Source organism: Papio anubis, unplaced genomic scaffold, assembly GCF_008728515.1.
Source record: "Papio anubis isolate 15944 unplaced genomic scaffold, Panubis1.0 scaffold491, whole genome shotgun sequence".
NCBI classification, from domain to species: domain Eukaryota; kingdom Metazoa; phylum Chordata; class Mammalia; order Primates; family Cercopithecidae; genus Papio; species Papio anubis.
The window spans coordinates 1-22,226 of NW_022165108.1; the positions used below are offsets into that span (position 1 = coordinate 1).

At 43.2% G+C, this 22,226-nt stretch overlaps 1 protein-coding gene across 1 annotated transcript in view; it reads left to right on the forward strand.

The window, feature by feature from the left end:
- Positions 1 to 52: 52 nt before the first annotated feature.
- LOC101026702 (supervillin-like) overlaps positions 53 to 22,226 on the forward strand; it is a gene marked incomplete at its 3' end in the record, with an annotated part of 62,515 nt that continues 40,341 nt past the window's right edge. The window contains 6 exon segments of the mRNA XM_031662225.1: positions 53 to 142; positions 348 to 439; positions 1,614 to 1,765; positions 11,767 to 11,975; positions 19,493 to 19,986; positions 20,242 to 20,412. Of these exon segments, the coding sequence (XP_031518085.1) occupies positions 53 to 142; positions 348 to 439; positions 1,614 to 1,765; positions 11,767 to 11,975; positions 19,493 to 19,986; positions 20,242 to 20,412 (1,208 nt within the window).

The window sequence follows — 22,226 nt, forward strand, 5'->3', positions numbered from 1 at the left end:
CCTCCCTTTCTTTCTCCCACCCCTTCCTGAGTCCTTCATAAGAGCCACGCAGATGAGCCTCTATGAATTTAAGCGATTGAGGAGCAGGCAAGAAGAGAGAACTGTGGCCATTTCTCCAAAGAAACAGTTGTCTGGCATCTCAGTAATATGCTGGTAGTCAGTGTCATGTGAGAACCTCCCAACCTCAGCACAGCATTTGTTCTGTTTCTCCAGTGCTGCCAGAAACATTGGGGTCATTATCTTGCCCATGATCCACTTAAATTATAGCAAGGAAACCACTGTTAACATTTCCTTCCAGCAAAAGCCTGTGCAGGGAGGCAGAGGACCTGTGTTCATCTAAACTGTAGCTAATTGAAGCGGCCACTTTAGGCACTGTGGGAAACAATCAGATAGTTACAGCCATTGACAGATTCCATGAGAGGGAGGAGGAGGAGCCGCCGTGAGTTCATGCTTGTAGCTTGCGGATGGCCCTGTGGGGTTCACACTCCTAGTCTACACTTCTGTAAATGATTTCCATAGTAAAAGCTTAGAATACTTTGTTAAACCAAACAAAAGTTAGTAACAGTTATTGAGATTTCTGCCTAAAATACTTTCCTAGAGAGATCTTGCTCGTCAGGTCTCCCTGGATTCCCATAGATGAAATAAAACCTTCTCCCTTACCCTGTATGATTTTAGTTCCTTGCCAACCTATATATGTGACATTTACATGAGTCACCTATATAGGTGTTGCAATGTATATACAACAAAACATTCTATTTAAATTATTTTAATGTATGCAATTTTAAATATATTACATATTTATTTCATATTAAACAATACTTTGAGGATCTGACTTAAAACATGTCTTAGCTTTGCCTTGATAACTCAGTCATTGTTATGAGTATCAAATACTCAACTTGATCTTAGGATAGGATGATGCATCCGTGTGTGTGTGAACTCTTCTTCATTTGGCATCTGCCTCCCCTCATGAAAAACAGTCTCCAAGAAAGCAGGAACTTGGTCAGCTTTGCATGTCACTGTTACATAGCAACCAAGAACTGAAATTTGCAGTTCAATAAAGATGTTGCATGAGTGAATAAAGCGAGCATATAACTACTAATACTATATCTTGTTCTTTTTTGGATTTGTTTCAGTTGTGAATTAAGACAAATTTTTGAATCAAAGAGAAAAGAAATCTTAGAAATTAGAAGTTAAGATTTTTTTTTTTTTTTTTTTTTTTGAGATGGAGTTTTCTGTAGCCCAGGCTGGAGTGCAATGGTGCCATCTTGGCTCACTGCAACCTTCACCTCCCAGGTTCAAGTGATTCTCCTGCCTCAGCCTTCCAAGTGGCTGGGATTACAGGCACGCGCCACCATGCCTGGCTAATTTTTGTATTTTTAGTAGAGATGGGGTTTCACCATGTTGGCCAGGCTGGTCTTGAACTCCTGACCTCAGGTGATCCACCTGTCTCAGCCTCCCAAAGTGCTGGAATTACAGGTGTGAGCCACCGCGCCCAGGTGAAGCAGGTAAGATCTTCATAGTACAGAGTTATTAGAAGAGCTTGGCAAAGCAGTATTCCATTTTCCTTTAGACTCGATCGCTGTTGCTCACTCTGCCTCTTGTGTATCTCACAGAAAAGAAAGAATTGCCAGGCGCCTGGAAGGGATTGAAAATGACACCCAGCCCATCCTCTTGCAGAGCTGCACAGGGTTGGTGACTCACCGCCTGCTGGAGGAAGACATCCCTCGATACATGCGAGCCAACGACCCTGCCAGCCCCCACATCGGTGAGCGTGGAGCTGGGTGGCCCATTTTCCAGCAGGCTGCCTGGCTGGTTACACGTCGCCTTTTCCACCCAGTGGTATCAGAACCTGAGATATTCCACAGAAGTGAATTGTGTGGATATAATTTTTTTTAAGACAAGATTTCACTCTGTCACAGAGGCTGGAATGCAGTGGCACAATCATAGCTCACTGCAGCCTTGACACTTGGGCTCAAGCTCCAGGGTTCTCCCACTCCGGCCTCCTGAGTAGCTGGGACCACAGGTGTGCATCACCACACCTGGCTAATTTTTTTAAACTTTTTTGTAGAGGTAGAGTCTCACTATGTTGCACAGGCTGGTCTTGAACTCCTGGCTTTAAGTGAGCCTCCCATCTTGGCCTTCCGAAGTGCTGGGAATACAGGTGCAAGCCACTGCACCTGGCCTAATTTTTTATTAAATGTATTTGGTTTTTGTTTATTTATTATTACTATTATTTTAGAGACAGAGTGTCACTCTGTCACCTAGGCTGGAGTGCAGAGGCCTGATCACAGCTCACCGAAGCCTCAACCTCCCAGGCTCAAATGATCCTCCCATCTCAGCCTCCTGAGTACTTGGGACTACCAGCGTATGCCACCATGCCCAACTATTAAAAGTGTTTGTTAAAAACAGCAACAACATGTATGTCATCTCTGCCCCACCTCACAGATATGGCCTTCCATGTCACAGCAGTATGAAATGATTCCTCTCGGCACATTGTTGGGTAACTGAGGGCCAGTCATTTTCCTCCCTTGACTGGGGCCCTCAAAGGCAGTAACTTTTTCTGCACCCTCAGGGTCCAGCACAAGATCTGTGCTCTGAGATAGGGGCCTCTCAAGGTTCTCAGCCAGCACAGGGAGCAGCTGCTCTCAGCAGGGAGCATTAGAGGCAAAGCTGCACCTTGAATGGTTATGGTTCTTACTCTGGATATGCAACAAAACATCCTATTTAAGTTATTTTAATGTAGGTAATTTTAAATACGTTGCGTACTTCTTTCATCTTAAACAGTATGTTGAGGGCGCATGACTCAGCTTTTCCCTAATCACTCAGTCACTGTTGTCATCAAATATTCAAGTTGACCTTAGGAGAGGAGGATGCACACAGGGCTGCTCTTCCCACCACAGTCCCTGGCTCTGAGGTGCTGTTGCTGCTGCTTTTTATTTTTTATTTTTACCAGGCTTTTCTTTCTTTTACAGAAGTGTTTTTTTTCTTTTTTCCTTTTTTTCTTTTTTTGAGACGGAGTCTCGCTCTGTCGCCCAGGCTGGAGTGCAGTGGCGTGATCTCCACTCACTGCAAGCTCCGCCTCCCAGGTTCATGCCATTCTCCTGCCTCAGCCTCCCGAGTAGCTGGGACTACAGGCACCCATCACCACACCCAGCTAATTTTTTGTATTTTTAGTAGAGACGGGATTTCACCGTGTTAGACAGGATGGTCTTGATCTCCTGACCTCGTGATCCGCCCACCTCGGCCTCCCAAAGTGCTGGGATTACAGGCTGAGGCAGGAGAATTGCTCGAACCCAGGATGCGGAGGTTGCGGTGAGCCAAGATCACACCATTGCACTCCAGCCTGGGTAACAACAGCAAAAGTCTGTCTCAAAATAAATAAATAAATAAATAAATAAATAAATAAATAAATAAAAATAAGATTTACGTTGTAATGATGGCAGTTATTCAGCTTTTAAAAATGGATTTAAAATGTATTAAAATTCTGCTTATTCTTTATCTGGAGCCAGGAAATCCAAGTTTCAGAAAATCATTGTCTGATTTCCATTTAGGGGGAAGTAAGATAAACCGAAACATACTTTGTAACCTAAAACAATAACAAAAGAAACCTCTTTGGTGACCTAAATAACCATAAGTGAAAATAATAATGTCATCTGGTATGGAAAAATGTAGCAGAAAAGTTTAAGAAGATAACAAGCGAAGAAACAAAGTATCCTTAAATAACAATTTTAATGCTGTGGGGTTTTTTGTGTGTGTGTGGATTTGCTCTGTCACTAAAATGGAATATTTTTCTCACTGCTACACTCACTTATCAGCTAGCTCTGCCAAACTTTCTGGCTGTTAAATCTCTGAAGCAACTCATTCCCATTGAATCATTTTAATCTGTGCTAACTAGCAAGAGGCTGTTTTCTTTCATTATTTAAATATGAATACAACACTCAAGAATATACCTTCAAAGACCACCTATAATGTCCTAAACATTCAAAAGTGAGTCCCGTCTCCAATGCTGTTTTTGAATGTGCTCATGTACACTAACACTGTACACACCTGTGCATATATACGGAATAGTCATTAATTCTCATACTTCACTGTACTATACTCCTTGTAAACATTACAGGCTAAATGACAGTCTTTAGGACAATATTTACCTAAGTAATAAGTTTATTTTACAATTCTTTAGTATTCAGTGTATATGATAAAGAAGATTTTTTTTTAATTAGTTAATTGATTAGTTGATATTACAGGGTCTTTAGCTCAGAAATCCTGTTAGATGCCCAGGAATTCAGATGAATACATTGTTCTGAAGAAAACTAAGAATACACATAGTAATGAAATAGGTGAAGTAGAGAATAATAAGATACTTCCAGCCCCACCTCTCTAACCCTTCCAAACCTGTAAACTTGGAATTTTGTAATATTTGCAGGAGAGGTAGTGTTACTGATAGGAACCATTCTTTGCTAATTCCACCACTGTGAATTTTAGAATAAAATTCAAAGGGATTTGAGTCCTACAGATTATTTAAATTTTTAAACATCTGAGCTTCTGCTACTACTGGAAATTCTGAATCCAAAGCTCTTGTTGAATTTGTTACTTTATGCATCTCATGTATCTATATAAAGGAAATGCGCTGTCTTTGTTACTTTTATGAATGGAGAAATTCACTGTCTCCAGTCCTGCTGCTGTGTTTGCTGAGCATCCAGCTGTCACGCTCTATTCTCTGGGAACTATGTGACTGGCAAAGAGAGTGAAATGGAAGGCAGACCTCATTTTCTAGTGGTGATCCACTCTAGAAAACCCTCGTTTGTTAGTTTTGTTTGTCATTACTGTACTGCAGCCCCTCACCCCTCCTTTCTCCTTAGCAAATTTTATCCTTAGTGGTCAGAACACGACATGGAGGTTTCATGCAGAGCTGAGGCTGACACTGGACCCCTGGGAGAGTTGCCGTTGGTGGATGATGGTCTGGGCAGGGCTCCCATGGATGCCAGACAGCTGCGGATCTGCTCAGGAAGTAGATCAGGGCACCCTCTGGAATGCAGCTTCTGCAACACCTTGACACGGTGCAGCCTGAGCCACTAAGAAAAGAAGGGGCTTGTGCTAGGCACTTGGAGTTTATTTCTGGTTGCATTTGCTCATCTCCCGATGAGAGGTTTTAGTCTAAAAACTGACTCCAGAGCCTCAAGCTCTCTTGGCTCAGGATTCTGTTTCCATGCACTGAGAGAGGTGTCTGCAGGAGAGCATCGTGCTTCACCTTCCATCTCCCGTGTCCACTAGCAGGCAGGTTTTCTGACACGGGCTGCGGGATTCAGGACAGCGCATCGTAGAGAAACACACATCTCAGGAGCCACTCTCTAAAGAACAGACCTCTAGGTCCTCCTAACAGCTTGTTCTATTACTGGAATGGAATTGGCTTCACCTTTCAGTCCCTGTACCCCCAAACACCTGTTGCTCCCTGCCATACTCTAGAATCCCAGCTGTTAAAATAGATGGGTAAGTCATTTCCATTTTTTTTTCATTTTATTCTGTTCTTGTTGGCAAGTGACAATTCTTCCTTCCTTCCTTCCTTCTTTCCTTCCTTCCTTCCTTCCTTCCTTTCTTTCTTTCTTTCTTTCTTTCTTTCTTTCTTTCTTTCTTTCTTTCTTTCTTTTTCTTTCTTTCTTTCTTTCTTTCTTTCTTTTCTTTCTTTCTCTTTCTTTCTTTCTTTTTCTCTTTTTCCTTCCTTCTTTCTTTCTTCTTTCTTTCTTTCTTTCTTTCTTTCTTTCTTTCTTTCTTTCTTTCTTTCTTTCTTTGTAAGAGAAAGTCTCACTTTGTTGTCCAGGCTGGAGTGCAGTGGCACAATCTCACTGCAGCCTTGATTTCCTGGGTTCAAGCCTTCCTCCTGCCTCAGCCTCCTGAGTAGTTGGGACTACAGGCACATGCCACCATGCCTGGCTAATTTTTGTACTTTTTGGTAGAGATGGGGTTTAGCCATGTTGTCCAGGCTGGTCTCGAACTCTTGGGTTCAAGTGATTCACCTGCCTCGGCCTCCCAAAGGGTTGGGACTACAAGCATGAGCTACTGCACCTGGCAGACAATTCCTATTCATTGGATTAAATATAAATACATCTCCCCAAACCCTAGCTACTATGTACACTAGCTAAAAACTCAGAGGTGTGTGAGATTTTAAATGCAAAATTTTGTCCTTGACCCTGTGTCCTTGCAGATTTTACACCTGTGCGTATCTGCAGAACAGTCATTAGCAGTTTTTCCAAACAAGCAACTTTTAGCAAATTAACTGTTAATTTTAATGAGACTCAGAAGTTAATAGCCGTTCTTAACATTTTCTAATTAGAAGCTGTTATATAATTAGAGCTGGACACCCACATGGTGAAACTAATTTGACTGTGCTGGATTTGACTTCACTTTGGTAATAGGAAGCACTTTTTAGTCTGTAGACCCTTGGGAGTTGTAGGGAGTTAAAGTGTATCATTATATATTATTATATACTTAGGGATACAATGCAAGGGCAACCCCTGGCCTTTATGAAAACTTGGAGTGAGTTATTATTTCCTGGTAATATAATTCCCTGCCAGCCAGTTGCTGCATCAAAACAGTTCTGATACACCTGAAGTCATCACTTCCTTGTTCTGGTCCCCCGTAACCCTATAAGCCTCTCCCCTTGTAGGTGACCTCTGCTCTGTGAAGGGTTGGCTCACCCCAAGATTCCACAAAATAAATGATCAGTTTCTTTATGTGTACATAAAGGCTTTTTAAGTACCTTATGTAAATCCAGATAAACTGTTTCTACAGGGCCCCTGCTCTTTTCTCCTAAACTCTCTAACTTTTGTTTGTTTTTTTGTTTGTTCGAGATGGAGTCTCACTCTGTCGCCCAGGCTAGAGTGCAATGGCGTGATCTCGGCTCATTACATCCTCCACCTCCTAGGTTCAAGTGATTCTCCTGCCTCAGCCTCCCCGAGTAGCTGGAATTACAGACACCCACCACCACGCCAGGCTAATGTTCTTATTTTTCATAGAGGCGGGGTTTGGCCATGTTGGCCAGGGTAGTCTCAAACTCCTGACCTCAAATGATCTGCCCACCTGGACCTCTCAAAGTGCTGGGATTACAGGCGTGAGCCACCACGCCTGACCTGAAACTAACGTTCAAAGGACAAAACCAACAAACTCCCTGTTCGACAATGATGAAAAATAGCACTGACATGAAGAATCTTAGACTCTCAGAAACAGCAGTAACCCTGGAGATTGTTTAGTTAAAAAACCCATTTATACATGGGAAAAACTAAAGATTTAAAAAGTAACTTGATCGAGACCATAGAGCTTCTTTGACAAAACTGAGACCATCATTCGTCCATTCATTCAAGTTCTCTGCACCTCTCAGAGCTCTTTCCACTGCACACCACTCTCCATTTATGTCAATGCTATTTTTCATCATTGTGGAAGAAGAATTTGCTGGTTTTTTCCCTTTGAGGTTAGATATTTTAGGAAAGAAGATGAGGGCATTATAGAAACATACATATAGAGATGTCCATACTTATGGATTTGCATAAGGCACTTAAAGCCTTCTCAAAAAGAAAATGAAAACTTGTAGTCTAGGACGATTCGAACTCATTGGGCATCCTTCCACGTATCCATATCTCATCGCTGTTGATTCGTGGGTTAACTTCAGCTCCAAGGTAGTTTAGCTAATCACTCAAGAAAATTATGTTGAGCCTCCTGTGTACCAGGCACTCTGCTCCTAGCTGGGCATATCCATTTGGTTTTGAGTATGAGAAATAACTACCACACAGTGGGGCAAACATGATTCTCCAGGTCAAGTTTGAGTAACATGGGAGTACCGAGGATGGGGTATTAATTATTCCCCCTTGGGGAAGTGGTCTTAATTGAACCAAGTCCTTAAAGATGTGGTGTGTTTGCTAGATGTGGAAGGGAGGCTGCCCTAAGCAGGAAGGCACAGATGTCCAACACAGACCTGGAAGGAGGAATATAGGAGGAAGTGGAGAGCCAGGTGGGGACAATCATGGAGCACCTCAGATGACATGACCAGGCATTTGCCCTTTTCTGTGTGGACAGTGGGAAGTGCCTAAAGGATTTTAAAGCAAGCATGATTGATCATGAATTTGGAAATATTGCTCCAAAGGAGTGTGGAGGATTGCTCTGAAGGATAATTGATTTCCATCAGGGAGGTCCATTAAGTGGTGGTTGCAGTTGCCTAGGCCTGAGATAATGAGGTCTCTGGTTCCAGTTGGGGCTTTGTCATTAACATGGCCCTATTTGGCATTTTTTTAGATAGTCTGGGAGATATTGATGGTAGGGGTGATCAGATTTCTGGAGGAGGAATTGTACATAAGTTTGATGACTAAAAGAGAGAGGGGAGAGGAGAGAGATGGAGGGCAAAGAGAGGTAAGAAGGAGAGGAAGAAAGAGATAGAGAACAGGAGCATGTAGGCAGGAGAGCACATGTACCTGGAACGATGGTTAGAAACTAACAAGATGAAATTTAATAAAGTCCTGTATTTAGAGGGGAAAAAAATCAGTGCACAAGTTCAAGACTGGGGAAACTTGATTAACAGCAGTTCATGGGAAACAGACCTAGGGGTTTTAGTTGACAGCAAGTTCTTTATATGACTGCCAAAGTGATTACTCCAATCTTGGGGGACATTAATGAAAGTGAGTTGCCAATAACACAGGTAGGCAATGGTCTCCCTGCATCCTGCAGTGGCCAGATTACATTTAGGTATCTCTTTTTAATAGAGGCACTGACAAATGTGTCCAGAGAAGAGTCCACCTTCCCATCTGCCCTGCTTTCCTGACCTTTCCAGGTTATTTTTTTGTTTGTTTTTGTTTTGTTTGTTTTGTAACTTCTCTCTGTCTTAATAGAAACTGGAATCATTTGTGGAGTCACTTCCACTTTCTGTGGTGTTTGGACTCTACACCAGTCTGCTGCCATCATCAGACTATGAGTTTCCCAGAGACATCAGAGCTGGAGCTTGGCTCGGCTTGGCGTAGGGAGCCCTGATCTTATCAGTTTGGCTTCTGGGTTGCTGATGATTGTACTGGAAGGGAAAAGAGGAGAAAGAGGTCATGAGCCAAATGAGGAGTCCCACAGATGCCACTTCACGGGCACCCTATGTCATAGGAAGGATATTCAAATGCCCAGCACCTAATGGGTACAAAAATAGAAGACTGAATGAGACCTGCTTGGTGATAACACAACAGGGCGACAATAGTCTAATAATTGTGCATTTTAAAATAACTAAAAGTAGGATTCAATTGTTTGTGACACAAAGAATAGGGGATGGATACCCCACTCTCCATGATATGATTATTACGCATTGCATGCCCGTATCAAAACATCTCAGGTACCGGCCGGGCACGGTGGCTCACGCCTGTAATCCCAGCACTTTGGGAGGCCGAGGTGAGCGGATCACAAGGTCAGGAGATCAAGACCATCCTGGCTAACACGATGAAACTCCATCTCCACTAAAAATAGAAAAATTAGCCAGGTGTGGTGGTGGGCACCTGTAGTCCCAGCTGCTCGGGAGGCTGAGGCAGGAGAATGGCATGAACCCAGGAGGCGGAGCTTGCAGTGAGCCGAGATCGCGCCACTGCACTCCAGCCTGGGTAACAGAGCCAGACTCCGTCTCAAAAAAACAAAAAACAAAAAACAAAAAAAACTCGGGTATCCCATAAATACATACACTTACTATGTACCCACAGAAATTAAAAATTAAAACAAAAAACAAATGGCAAGCACCCTAGATCATGGCTGTCAAACCCAGAAGAGGATTTTAGCAATTTTATCAGGCTTCCTCCAGACATGGCACTGTGAATTTGCTATTAAGCCCATCTATAAGTCTGGTAAGGATGATTGCAGTGATAGCATTACTTGAATAAAAGCCTTAAGAGAAGGTTAGATACCTTGCCTTAGTCATTTTCATATCTCCTTCACTGCACCTGGCCATATCCAATAATACCGAGAGACCTAGTGAATAATTTTTGAATGAATGTTCTGCTGTTTTCTGTTTGCTTGAAGTGTCACCAAACTATCGCAGTGCTGTTTGAAATAGCCAATCTGCAAACAATCTGCAAAAAACCTATGAGACACTTGCACCTGAATGTAAATTATGTACAGTTTCCTTCATTGAGAAAATCATGCTGTGAAGAAAATGTCAGCTGAACTACACAGCAGGCTTAGTGATGTTGTTAATTCCCCTTCCGGTGCGAGCCTTTTATCTAATCATGGAGCAGGGACACCGATCGGCAGAACACACTGTGAGCAGCACTTGTTTATCTGACAAGGCTCTTTCTACTTTGTCGTCTGGGGTTGGGGTTCTTGAATGTGGTCTGAGTCAGGCTGCTCATAAATATTATTAAACAGTAAATGCAAATCATGATAAGTGAGCAGAAAATCATCGGCCACTTGTGGAGCATTGTGAACTGAGTCCACAGCCCTGAAAGGCTGATTCTAGTCTAGTCTCATGATGAAAGCTGTCAAGTCCCCGATTACCTTGTTCTAGGAGTGGTGGCTCAAATCAGGAGATGAGGGGATGCCAATCCAGCCTCGCACCTTCCTCAGATTCCAGAATTTTCTGACAGTCGTGCTGTCTGCACATACCTCCTCTCTCCCTCCTTTCTGGGCTGCGGTTACAGATTTCAGGCCTTCAGCATTGAGATGAGCTCAAAGGGAGACTGGAAGAAATTGGTTATCTCACATGTTTATCCTGCTTCTGCCCCCAGAAAATGCTACATTTTCATTACTAAAGAAGTCCTTACTCTGTAACCCAATGATGACATATTTTGATTATTTATTTATTTATTTGTTTGTTTGTTTGTTTGTTTGTTTTGTAACAGGGTCTAACTCTGTTGCCCAGGCCAGAGTGCAGTGGTATGATCTCAGCTCATTGCCACCTCTACCTCCCAGGATCAATCGATTCTCCTGCCTCAGCCTCCCAAGTAAGGGGGACTACTGGCCAACGCTACCACGCCCAGCTAATTTTTGTATTTGTTGGTAGAGATGGGGTTTCACCATGTTGGCCAGTCTGGTCTCAAACTCCTGACCTCAAGTGATCCGCCCACCTTGGCCTCCCAAAGTGCCAGGATTACAGGCATGAGCCACCATGCCTGGCTGACATATTTTTAAGATGAGATACAATTTACATCAAATGCACAGATTTTAAAGATGCAGGTTGGTGAGTTTGGGTAAATGTATAACCATTATCCCAGTCAGGACAGGACAGGACAGTGTGCCTCTGTCCACCAGAATTGATTCTTGACTCTATGGGCAAAGACTGCTGTAGCCTCATAGTATCCTGTGTTCTACTCATTATGTTGTATAAAGCAAATCTCCCACTGTTAATTTCTTAACCAGACCTTAATTATTTATCAAAAATAAGCATAATATTAAGGAATACTTTGTAAAATAACAGCACACAAGATGAAAATAAATGAAAAAGAAGAATAAAAAGAAAAATACCACTCTTCAGATGTGATCTCTTTTTTTATTCATGTTTTTAAAAGCTTACCTACTATTTTACTGTCTCTGTAAAACAATGCCTTCTGGGCCCCAGAAGTAAATTTTGTACTTTGATGGATGATATATTTTAAAATCTGAGTTGGGCATCGCTTTGCCAACCCCTCAGTATTATGATCAGGCTGTGCTGCTCCGAGGTGGAAAGTTCAGTCCACAACCTTCCACGGCCTGACTCCATTGATTTTTATGCTGTTCATTGGAGAAACAAAGGAAGAAGGTAATTGGGTTCTGCAGAATTCATAGGTAATCGGGTAACTCTGCTGACGGTGGAACCGGCACTAGAGAGAGATCCACATCCGGTCAGGGTTGTGGCTGTGACCGGGAAGTTCTTGGTGTCTTCCTTGCTTAACCTTGAAGTCCATGAACACTGGCATCCCAACCTCATTCTTACCCATTCATGCCAAGGGAGCAGCCATTTTCCAGAATGTGGAAGCTTGTTGCTCTGGAAGGCTGTAAGGTGCAGGCCATTTTCCAGAATGTGGAAGCTTGTTGCTCTGGAAGGCTGTAAGGTCTCGTTGCACTGGGTCCAAGCCCCATCCTTTTGTTACCAGCTGTGTGATCGTGGGCAGTTAATGTCCTTTTCCCTTGCACCTCACCGTCCGCATCTATAAAATGGGGATGAGAAGACCTCATAGAGTTGCTGTGGAGATTGTCATTCACCAGTTCGTCCATTCCAAGAGCATGTGAGACCTGCTGTTCGCCACACATAGCTCTGAGTGCCGAGGAGATGAATGTGAACGAAGTCTCTCTCTCCAGAGGCTGTCACATCCTAGTGAGGAGAGAGGGCTGTAACGGAGCGGGCGGTAGGGGTAATGTTAGTGAGATCACAGATCGGGGAGGGCCTCAGAGCCACCACAAGGGCTTTGGGTTTGGCGCTACTTGATATGTGGAGCCATAGGAGGGTTTCAACAAGAGGAATGATCCATCTGCCTTACATTTCAAAGCATTACACTGGCTGCTAAGCGGAAGATAGACTTTAGGGGACCAGGATGAAAACAGGTAGAACAATGAGGGGGTCATCTTGGTAACATAGGTGAGAGACGGTGGTGGCTTGAACTAGAATGATGGCAGCACAGGTGGTGGAAAGAGGTTATATTTTGAAGGTAACCGGGAGAACTTGCTGATGGAGGGGGGTTTGAAAGAAACAGAGGGATCAATTTTTTGGCCAAGGCAACTCACAGCAGGGATTTGCCATAGGGAAGACTCTGGTACAAGTTGGAACAGAGGGAAGTTGAGAGTTCATTTTCTGGACATGTAAATTTAAGATGTCTATTAGATATCCAAGTTGAAATGTCAAGAGCACCCTGGGGCTCTGTATCATGGGGGTGAGGAGGAGAACTCAGCTAAGAACGCTGATGGGGGAGGTCAGAGACAGAAGAGGGGGGTGACGAAGTATCGACATTGCTGCACGACTCAGAAGTGGCCGCATTCTGCGAGATTATGGCTCGCAGCGCCCAGGACAGCTTGTGCACCATCAGTGTCTGATTTAGGCCTCTCCTCATCCCTCTCTCTTTTCCGTTTTGGATGGCAGATAACCTCACCCAAATACATGCGGGAGCCAACCTCAAGGATCCTGAAAGCCTTACTTGGAGAAATGTTTTCCTAGACCACTCCGCTTTACCTGTACTAAAGACAAACTCAGGCCCTCCTGGTGAGGCTGCACTCACCCTGCTTAAAATCTCATGACTTCTGAATTGGGTCTCCTTAAGTATTATGTCTTCAAAGCACAAAAAGAGAAATTCGTAAACTTTCTGTGCTGTGTTGACTATGAAGAAGGAAGAAGATAAGAAGCAAGCATTTTAAAAGGCTTATTATGTTCTAGGAATGATGCCTTCACATACATTTGTTTATTTCCTATTTATTTATTATGTTTTAGATATAGAGTCTCATTCTATCACCCAGGCTGGAGTGCGGTGATGCAATCCTAGCTCACAGCAACCTCAAACTCCTGGGCTCAAGCAATATTCCTACCTCAGCCCCCTGAGTAGCTAGTTCTGCAGACACGTGCCACCACACTTGACAAATTTTTAAATTTTTTATAGAGATAGGGTCTCTCTATGTTGCCCCGTCTGGCTCAAACTCCTGGCTTCAAGAGATCCTCCTGCCTCAGCCTCCAAAAGGGTTGGGATTACAGGAGGCATGAGCTACCACACCTGGCCTGTTTGTTTCTTACTACATATAGTTGTATTTATTTTACAGATGTTCCTCATCTTATGACAGAGTTGCATCCCGATAAATCCATCATAACTTAAAAATATTGCAAATCAGAAAAATAAAGGAAACATTAAGTCAAAAATGCGCTTAATACACCCAACCTACCTCAGACATGCTCAGAACACTCACATTGCTTGGATTTGGACAGAGCCATCTGGCCATGCAGCACACTGTGGGGACGGGTCATTCCCCTCACGGTTGTGTGGCTGGTGGCAATCTGGGAGCAGCAGCTCACTGCCTCTGCCCAGCATCGCAGGGGAGCATCACACCACACACCACCAGCCCGGGAAAAGAACAGAATTCACAATTCTAAGCACAAGCGCTCCTGAATCCCTATCGCTTCCACAACATCTTAAAGTCAATAAATCTTACATTGTAAGTCGGAGACTGTCTATATACTCAGACTTTGAGTATTCTCCACCCTGGCAGTAGTCCTTTGGTTTTTGGCTGGTTCCATATCTCAGGTGTAACAAGTAAATGGAGCCCAGTAAGTCCCCTGTGTCTGTGTGGGATTTCCATTTTATACATACTGACCCAACATGCTTCCACAAGCCCCTGATGGAGTTTGATGGTGATGCTGACCAAGTTTTATTCTTGCCAGTGAAGGTCATGTTCAAAAAGTTGTATTGCACTTCGTTTACAAAGCCCTCTGTTATACAGAAAGCGTTCAGCCTAAACATAACCCCGTGAAGGCGGCAGATTCGTTATAGGAACTTGATGCCATTTCCAACAGCAAGCGTCTGCTGGCCCCTCTTCCCTCTGCACGCTGGACTGAGTTGCGCTGCCTTCGTTCCTGGCTGCGGGTGATGGGCCAAACTCTTCCCATCAAATAAAAGTTGAGAAATTGGACCCTTTGTAGTTGGAAATGAAATGGCTCTAGATACAGCTTCACTTTTTATTTGCTGTGGGCAAAATTGATGTGATGCAGAGGATTGGGAGGTGGGGTGATAGTTTTAGGAGTAGTAAGGCTGGAGGATCTTACTGGAGAAACAGATCAGTCCAAGCCCAGACTGAGACAGAGGTCAGTGGTTACAGCAAGATGTACAGTAGCGGTTCCCGATACCTGCCTGTCCCCTCCAACCAAAACTCAAACCAAAATGATTTTAGAAAATTAAGTTGATTATAACTCTTATTTTCTTTTAGAAATTGCTTTGAGCTGGAATGTGTTTTCAGCCTGGTATTTAAAAACTCTTGCCGATAGGATCATAAGATTTTGAGTTGGTAAAACATTGTAACTAGCCTGTAGAATTTCCTTTTTTTTTTTCTTTCTAAATTTTAAGAAGAGACAGGGCAGTAATCTGAGTGTTCCTCCTGTGACTTGTTCCACGTTGTTAAAACAACGTTGTCCTTACCCATGATGTTTCTCTAAAATACCTTCAGTCTGGCATAATTACTCAGTCACATTCCGCATGGCGTCATACTCAATTGTGTGTCAAGAAATGAATGTGTGGATTGTATATTACTTTGACTACCTGTGGTATAAGGTTTTTAATGGCTGGGTTGATTTCTGATTCATCTTTGTCCTTCCTTAGCTTATTACTTGCACGTAGTAGGCGTTCAATAAACATCAGTAGAACAAACCCGAGTTAGTACTTGTAATTCTTGCGTTGGTTGCATTACTCAGTGATAATTATAAAAGACAAGTGTATAACAGCAACTAAAATATAATCTCATTGAATTTTTTAGAATTTACTTTTATTATTCTCTTTATTTGAAATGTGTTGTTTTACATGGATGCTATTTTTATATTAGGTTATTTACCAATCTGCCTCAATGAAACTTAGGGAAATTAAGTTGCCTTTTATTTTTAGTCAACTACTTACAAGAGAATATCCTGGTATTTTTGGGCAGAGTGTGATTATAACAGACTCCTTTATAATCATTTAAAATTACTTGGGAAGACACATGATTTAGTGGCTTTAGATACATTTATTTCCACCTCTTGCTTTTAGTAGTGAGTCAAGTCACATGTCCTGGATATTCCATGAAGCGAATATAAACTCTATGGTAAAATGTGCTTATACATTTTCAAAAGCCAGGGTTACTCTTTTATTTAATAGCATAATTTTTTTTTTAAGTTTTGCTTTAGGTTCAGGGGTACATGTGCAGGTTTGATATATAGGTAAAGTGCATGTCACCAGGGTTGAGGGTATGAAATATTTCGTCACCCAGGTATTAAGCACAGCACCCAGCAGGTAGTGTTTTGATCTTTGCCCTCCTTCCTCTCTCTTCCGTCAGGTGGGCCTTCTTGTCTGTTGTTCCCTCTTTGTGGCCATATGTAATCCATGTTTAACTCCCACTTATGAGTGGGGATTATTCTTTTTTTTTTTTTTTTTTGAGATGGAGTCTCACTCTGTCACCAGGCTGGAGTGCAGTGGCTCGATCTCACTGTAACCTCCGCCTCCTGGGTTGAATCGATTCCCCTGCCTCAGCCTCCTGAGTAGCTGGGACTACAGGCGTCCCCCACCATGCCTGGCTAATTTTTGTATTTTTAGTAGAGACGGGTTCTCACCGTGTTAACCAGGATGGTCTCGATCTTCTGACCTCGTGATCCGCCCGCCTCTGCCTCCCAAAGTGTTGGAATTACAGGCGTGAGCCACCGCTCCCGGCTGAGGATTATTTTTAATAAAAATCAGCCTTTAGATTTTAAGTTATAGTAAAATCTGTGTGTATGTTGACATTTTAATAGAGATTATCTGTTTGTTGTTGTTGTTGTTGTTGTTTTCTATTTTGTACGCGATAGGACAGGGAAACCCAAACATGAGTGGTTTCTCCAGAAAGATTCCGAAGGGGACACACCTTCACTTATCACCTGACCGTCCAGGTACCGGCACGCCGGCCTCTGGGGTGTGCGTGCATGAGTGTTGCTTCTTCCCGCCTGACCTGCGGTTCCACACATCAGCTGACACCCGCTCTCCTCTTTCCCTTTTTAATACCGGTGCACTTGAAAATCATGTGGAAGTTACTTTCAAATCATTTGCTTTTCTCCTCCACATGCCCTAATCCATGCTGATAGTAATCTCTCCTTCCTCCTCTTTTAATCCCGCTTTCTTGATTGACAAACCTTTTATTTCACCTCTTACTTTTCCCTTCTCACCAACTCACATAGGACTGGCCAGTGAGGGGCAGTAGTGAGCACCCAGCCAGGCCCTGGGCTGCTTTCCTGAGCTGACTCTCACCAGCCGGCGTCCCCTCTGCTCAACTCCCCACTGCTCCCAGCCCTTCCAACCTCCTTGCTTTCATATCTCCTCATCTCTAAACCAGAAGTTAATTTTCAACAGTTAAATTTAGGGCATGTGGTTTTAAAAGCAAACAAAACCCCCTATCATTTCATTTTTAAGACTGGGGGCAGGGAGAGGCGGAAGGAGTCAGAATGAGTAAGTCATGGAAGGACAAAGCTCCCCACACAGAGTTTCTGACAGTCACTTTGTTCTCGGCTGAGGACAACATGCAGATTGTCTCTGATCAGAAGTGCGCATTCCACAGGAGAACTGGAGCCGTGCATCAGTCTCCTTTTGATTAACAAACGTTTTAAGTATGAAAAACTCCAACACTGGCTCATCTCTGGGAAAAATAACAACTCAGAATGTTTTCTTTTCCTGAGTTGTTCATAGTCACCACCTATATGTGTGTCTGTGTGGATTGTCCTTTAATGACGCATATATAGATGCCCTGCCTCTTATGTTAAAAAAAAAAAAAAAAAAGGAGTTTTTATCAAATTTAGCAGGATTCACTTGTCATTCAATAAACTATTCTTTTCCATACAGTGCACGTCATAAATAATTACTTTTGCCAATTAAGCTTAGGTAAAGTGTCTACATTCCTCTCCCCACAAGAAATCCCTTTTCCCACTCCAAAAGCCCTCTTTACTTTTAAAGCTGAGCCCTAATCAGTTTTCCATTCTCAAGTAGTTGGAATTGTGTCTCCTTTCCCACTATATGGTACTTCAAAAAGCAAAAATAAGAACTAGATAACACTATTAAATGTCTACTCTTTGCTCAGCGCTAAGCCATGTGCTTTGCAAATGTCACATTACACTATGTCACTATTATTTCCATTTAAAAGGTGAAGAAACTGAGGCTTACTAAGGGCAGGTGAGTTGCCCAGCACCACCCAGGCCAATCTGACTGAGCCAGGATCTGAGCAGAGAGGTCCGACCCCACCCCACGGTCAGAGCTCTTGCTTTCTTTGTTTTGCAGTAATGGAGAAAGGTCTGTAGCTTTTGAAAAGGATGCCAGTTTTGCTCTCAGATGTTTGAATAACTCAAGAAACAACAAGAGCAATCTCTCTTTATTTTTTTTTACTTTATTTTTCCTTTTTAGGGACAGAGTCTCTCTCTCCATTGCCCAGGCTGGAGTGCAGTGGTACAATCATAGCTCACTGCAGCCTCAAACTCCTGGATTCCAGTGGGCCTCCTGCCTCAGCCTCCCAAGTAGCTGGGACTACAGGCACACGCCACTGCACATAGCTAATTTTTTTTTTTTTTTTTTTTTTTTTTTTACTTTTGTAGTGACAAGATCTCACTATGCTACCCAAACTGGTCTCAAACGCCTGGGCTCAAGTGATCCTCCTCCCTGGCTGCCCGACCTCCCAAAGGCTGGGATTACATGTGTGAGCCACAGGGCCTGACCTCTCTTTTTGGATTTGTTTTTAACTAAGAATAACAGCAGTCCCTGGGAGTGGGGGGTGGTGGTGGGAAATACTCACTTCATTAATTCTTTCAGCAAATATCTTTTCTCTAACATTCTTTTGGTGCTAGAATTATTCATAATGATGCCCAAACTAGCCACTTGCCTTATGAATGAATGAATATACTCTGCATTGCATGAAAAGGCTTGTGAATGTCTAGTTGAGTGCTTTAAAAGAGAGGTGATTATGGCCAGGTGCGCTGGCTCACGCCTGTAATCCCAGCACTTTGGGAGGTCAAGGGGGGGCAGATCACCTGAGGTCGGGAGTTTGAGACCAGCCTGGGCAACATGGAGCAACCCCATCTCTACTAGAGAAAATACAAAATTAGCTGGGCGTGGTGGCACATGCCTGTAATCCCAGCTACTTGGGAGGCTGAGGCAGGAGAATCGCTTGAACCCACGAGGCGGAGGTTGCGGTGAGCCAAGATCACACCATTGCACTCCAGTCTGGGCAACAAGAGCAAAACTCCATATCAAAAAAAAAAAAAATAGAGAGAGAGAGAGAGAGGCGATTATTGTATCTTGAGCTCAATAAAAAGCATAAATAATCACAAACTCCCTTACATTTTCAGGCAACAATGAAATTACCGCGATTGGTCATTAGGTGTCTGTATGCCAGGAACCTGAACCACAGTTGGTGTTCCGGGCCTGTGCGTGAGGAAAGCTTCCTGATTCAAGGGACCAGCCTCATTGTGCCCTAATGCATACTGGTGGTGTATATTAATGCATTTTTCTGTGGCTTCTGGGTATTTATTTGGTCAGAAGGGACCCGTTCTCCCCCAGGATAGCATCTGACCCCTGCCAGCTTTTGCAGGGGTTAGAGTTAGTTTTGCACCTCCCAGGCATACATATGCAAATTGGAAAGTCAACTCAGAAGCATCTGACAAGTAGTTGGTTTCTAACATTAGACACCAAAATGCTTTTTCACAAGTTATTCTCTCTTGAGGTCGGTTTCCATTCACTGGTAATCTGTGATCACGCATGCTTTCCTCCTGTGAGGCTGTTACCGCACTTTGCAACTTAAATCCTTTTTCTTTCTTAAAGACTTAGAGAAAAATTGATGAGAGGAAAGTGCTCGAAACAGCCCTGAACTCGCCTCAGAGTCGGTAACTCAGAAGAGACACCAGCCAGCACCAGTCCCTTATCTGTCATTTCAGTCTGAGCACTCGGCCTTTGATAAGGTCCCCAGCAAGGCAGCAGGCTCTGCACGACAGCCAATCCGTGGCTATGTCCAACCCGCAGATACCGGTCACACCGCCAAGCTGGTGATGACAGAAACCTCAGAAAATGTATCTGAGTGTAGCTGGGTAGCATCAGCCACCCAGAATGTCCCCAAACCTCCTACCTTGAAGGTTCTAGAAGATGACAGAAAGGATAGCCCAGTTCTCCATATCTGCGAGTCAAAAGCAGAAGAAGAAGGAGGAGGAGGAAGAAAAGGAGGAGGAGGAGGAGCATCAACTTTAGGTGATGCTTCACACGCCCTCCAGCTGTGTCACTTGCACGTCCCTGGCAGAATGATTCACTCCTCGACCTGTGTTGTGTTCTGCATTGAATCATATTAGCTTAGCTCACAAGTGTGTGCAGTGCGACTATGCAGAAAATGGCTCAAAAGCTGCCACTCTGCTTCTGCCTACTAATGGGGAACTAGCGGATTGGGTCTCTGGAATGTCTCCTTCCTTACCTGCATGGTAGAGGCATGAAGAGGGGTTTGGCGGTGTCTGTGCCTTGACTCACAGAGACGCATAATCCTTTGCTGTCTTCTCTTTCTCTGTCTTCGTTTGCCTCCCTTATACTCTCTGCCCTTTGATTCTAAAAGCAAATCACGGGTGGAGAGGTCGGCCGAAGGACCTGGCTTGCCCACCAGTGTGGAACGGGAGAGAGGGTCCCGGAAACCAAGACGCTATTTTTCTCCTGGTGAAAGTAGAAAAACTCCCGAGAGATTTGCAACCCAACCTGTAACTTCAGAAGAACGAAAGGAATCAGATAGGTAGGCACGCGTATGTGCAGTTTCCTAGTCCAGGAACATGGCAATGACACAGGAGTTTTACCACACTGATGGCCTTGATGCTATTTATATAGGATGTTGGCGATTCCATAATTCTTCCATCTAATCTATAAGCATTATTTATTTGACTTATTTAAAAGTCTTTTTAAAGAATATTAGCCTTTACAGTGGTATTATGATATATACACAATTTTACATTGCATTCAGATAGGAAAAAACATTATTTTTCTTCATTTAATGGTTTTAATGTTTTTTACCCCCTTGTTCAATTAGATTCCAGATTGCATATTCACGAGATTTTACAGTGAAAATAACTGAGGAATTTTATATTGGTTTTATAAATGTCCATCTACTTGTTGTATTTGAGTTTTATACTAAAGTGTCATATACTATTGCATAGAAATGGTAAGATTTGTCTAGAAAATTGTCATCAGTGGTGTTTAATAAGTTGTTCTTGTGCCTGGTCTCTCTCCACGGGGTGTGTACTTGGCTGGGATTGTGTGCACACACGCTCCAGTGTCACTTCACAACTGTATGTGTGTTTTCACAACTAGAATTGCTACCAGGAGGTTATTTCTTTTCTTTTCTTTCTTTTTTTTTTTTTTTTTTTTGAAACAGAGTCCCCCTCTGTAGCCCAGGCTGGAGCGCAGTGGCGCGATCTAGGCTCACTGCAAGCTCTGCCTCCCGGGTTCACGCCATTCTTCTGCCTCAGCCTCCCGAGTAGCTAGGACTACAGGTGCCCGCCACCACGCCCAGCTAATTTTTTTTTTTTTTTGGAATTTTTAATACAGATGGAGTTTCACCGTGTTAGCCAGGATGGTCTGGATCTCCTGACCTCGTGATCCGCCCGCCTCAGCCTCCCAAAGTGCTGGGATTACAGGCGTGAGCCACCGTGCCCAGCCAAGTTATTTCTTAGAAGAATTTAATTGCATTTTTATTTTTACTTTCAGTATGATGTTTTGTTTTGATCTTCTGCTCCGACCTGCTAATGTATTATTATTATTTGCTAATGTCTTTCCTAGGTGCACTTCACATTCAGAAATGCCAGCTATCGATGGCAAGTACCTGTTTCCCTGTTTTTCCTTCTTCTTTATTGTCTCATCTAGACTGGATTTAATAATAAGGTTTTTGGCTTTTTGAGAGAATAAGATGATGGAGCATCTTGTCTCCCTTTGCTGCAGGTTTTCATTCTGTGAATATAATAAAATCTAGTTGAAATTTTCAGATGAGCTTTCCCTTCTTTCTGAGCGCAGTTAGAGAATCATACAGTGACCAGTATAAAAACAACTAATTCAAACCAAAGGAGCAGGTTCTTCTTGTTGTGCTGCTGCTACTATTTAAAAATATAAGAAATTCCCCCCATAAAATATATTCGTGAAATCTCAATCAGACAAATGTTAGAGTAGAAATCCCTGGACAGAGTTTGCTTTGGTTTGGCTGGGTTGAATTGCAAGGGAAATTAGTACCTTTTCACTGAGCAGAAAGAATGGGCTCCCTGCCAGGGGAAACTACCACCAATTATTATTTTGGTGCACCTATTCTTGTACTCAAAGATTTCCAGGTCAGCCCTGAAAGACTTTTTGGAGACCAAACTTACCTTTTCTAATGATGTCCAGTTTTTAATTTGTGACTTTTTACAGATGAAGAAAAGGTGGATGAATGAGCCAAGCTGAGCATAGCCCCCTAGAGGTTGCTTTTCAGGGTAAGCTGTACTAACATGCTTGAATAGAGATCATGACCCCTGGTGCAGTAATCCCAGCTACTTGGGAGGCCAAGGCAGGAGGATTGCTTGAGGC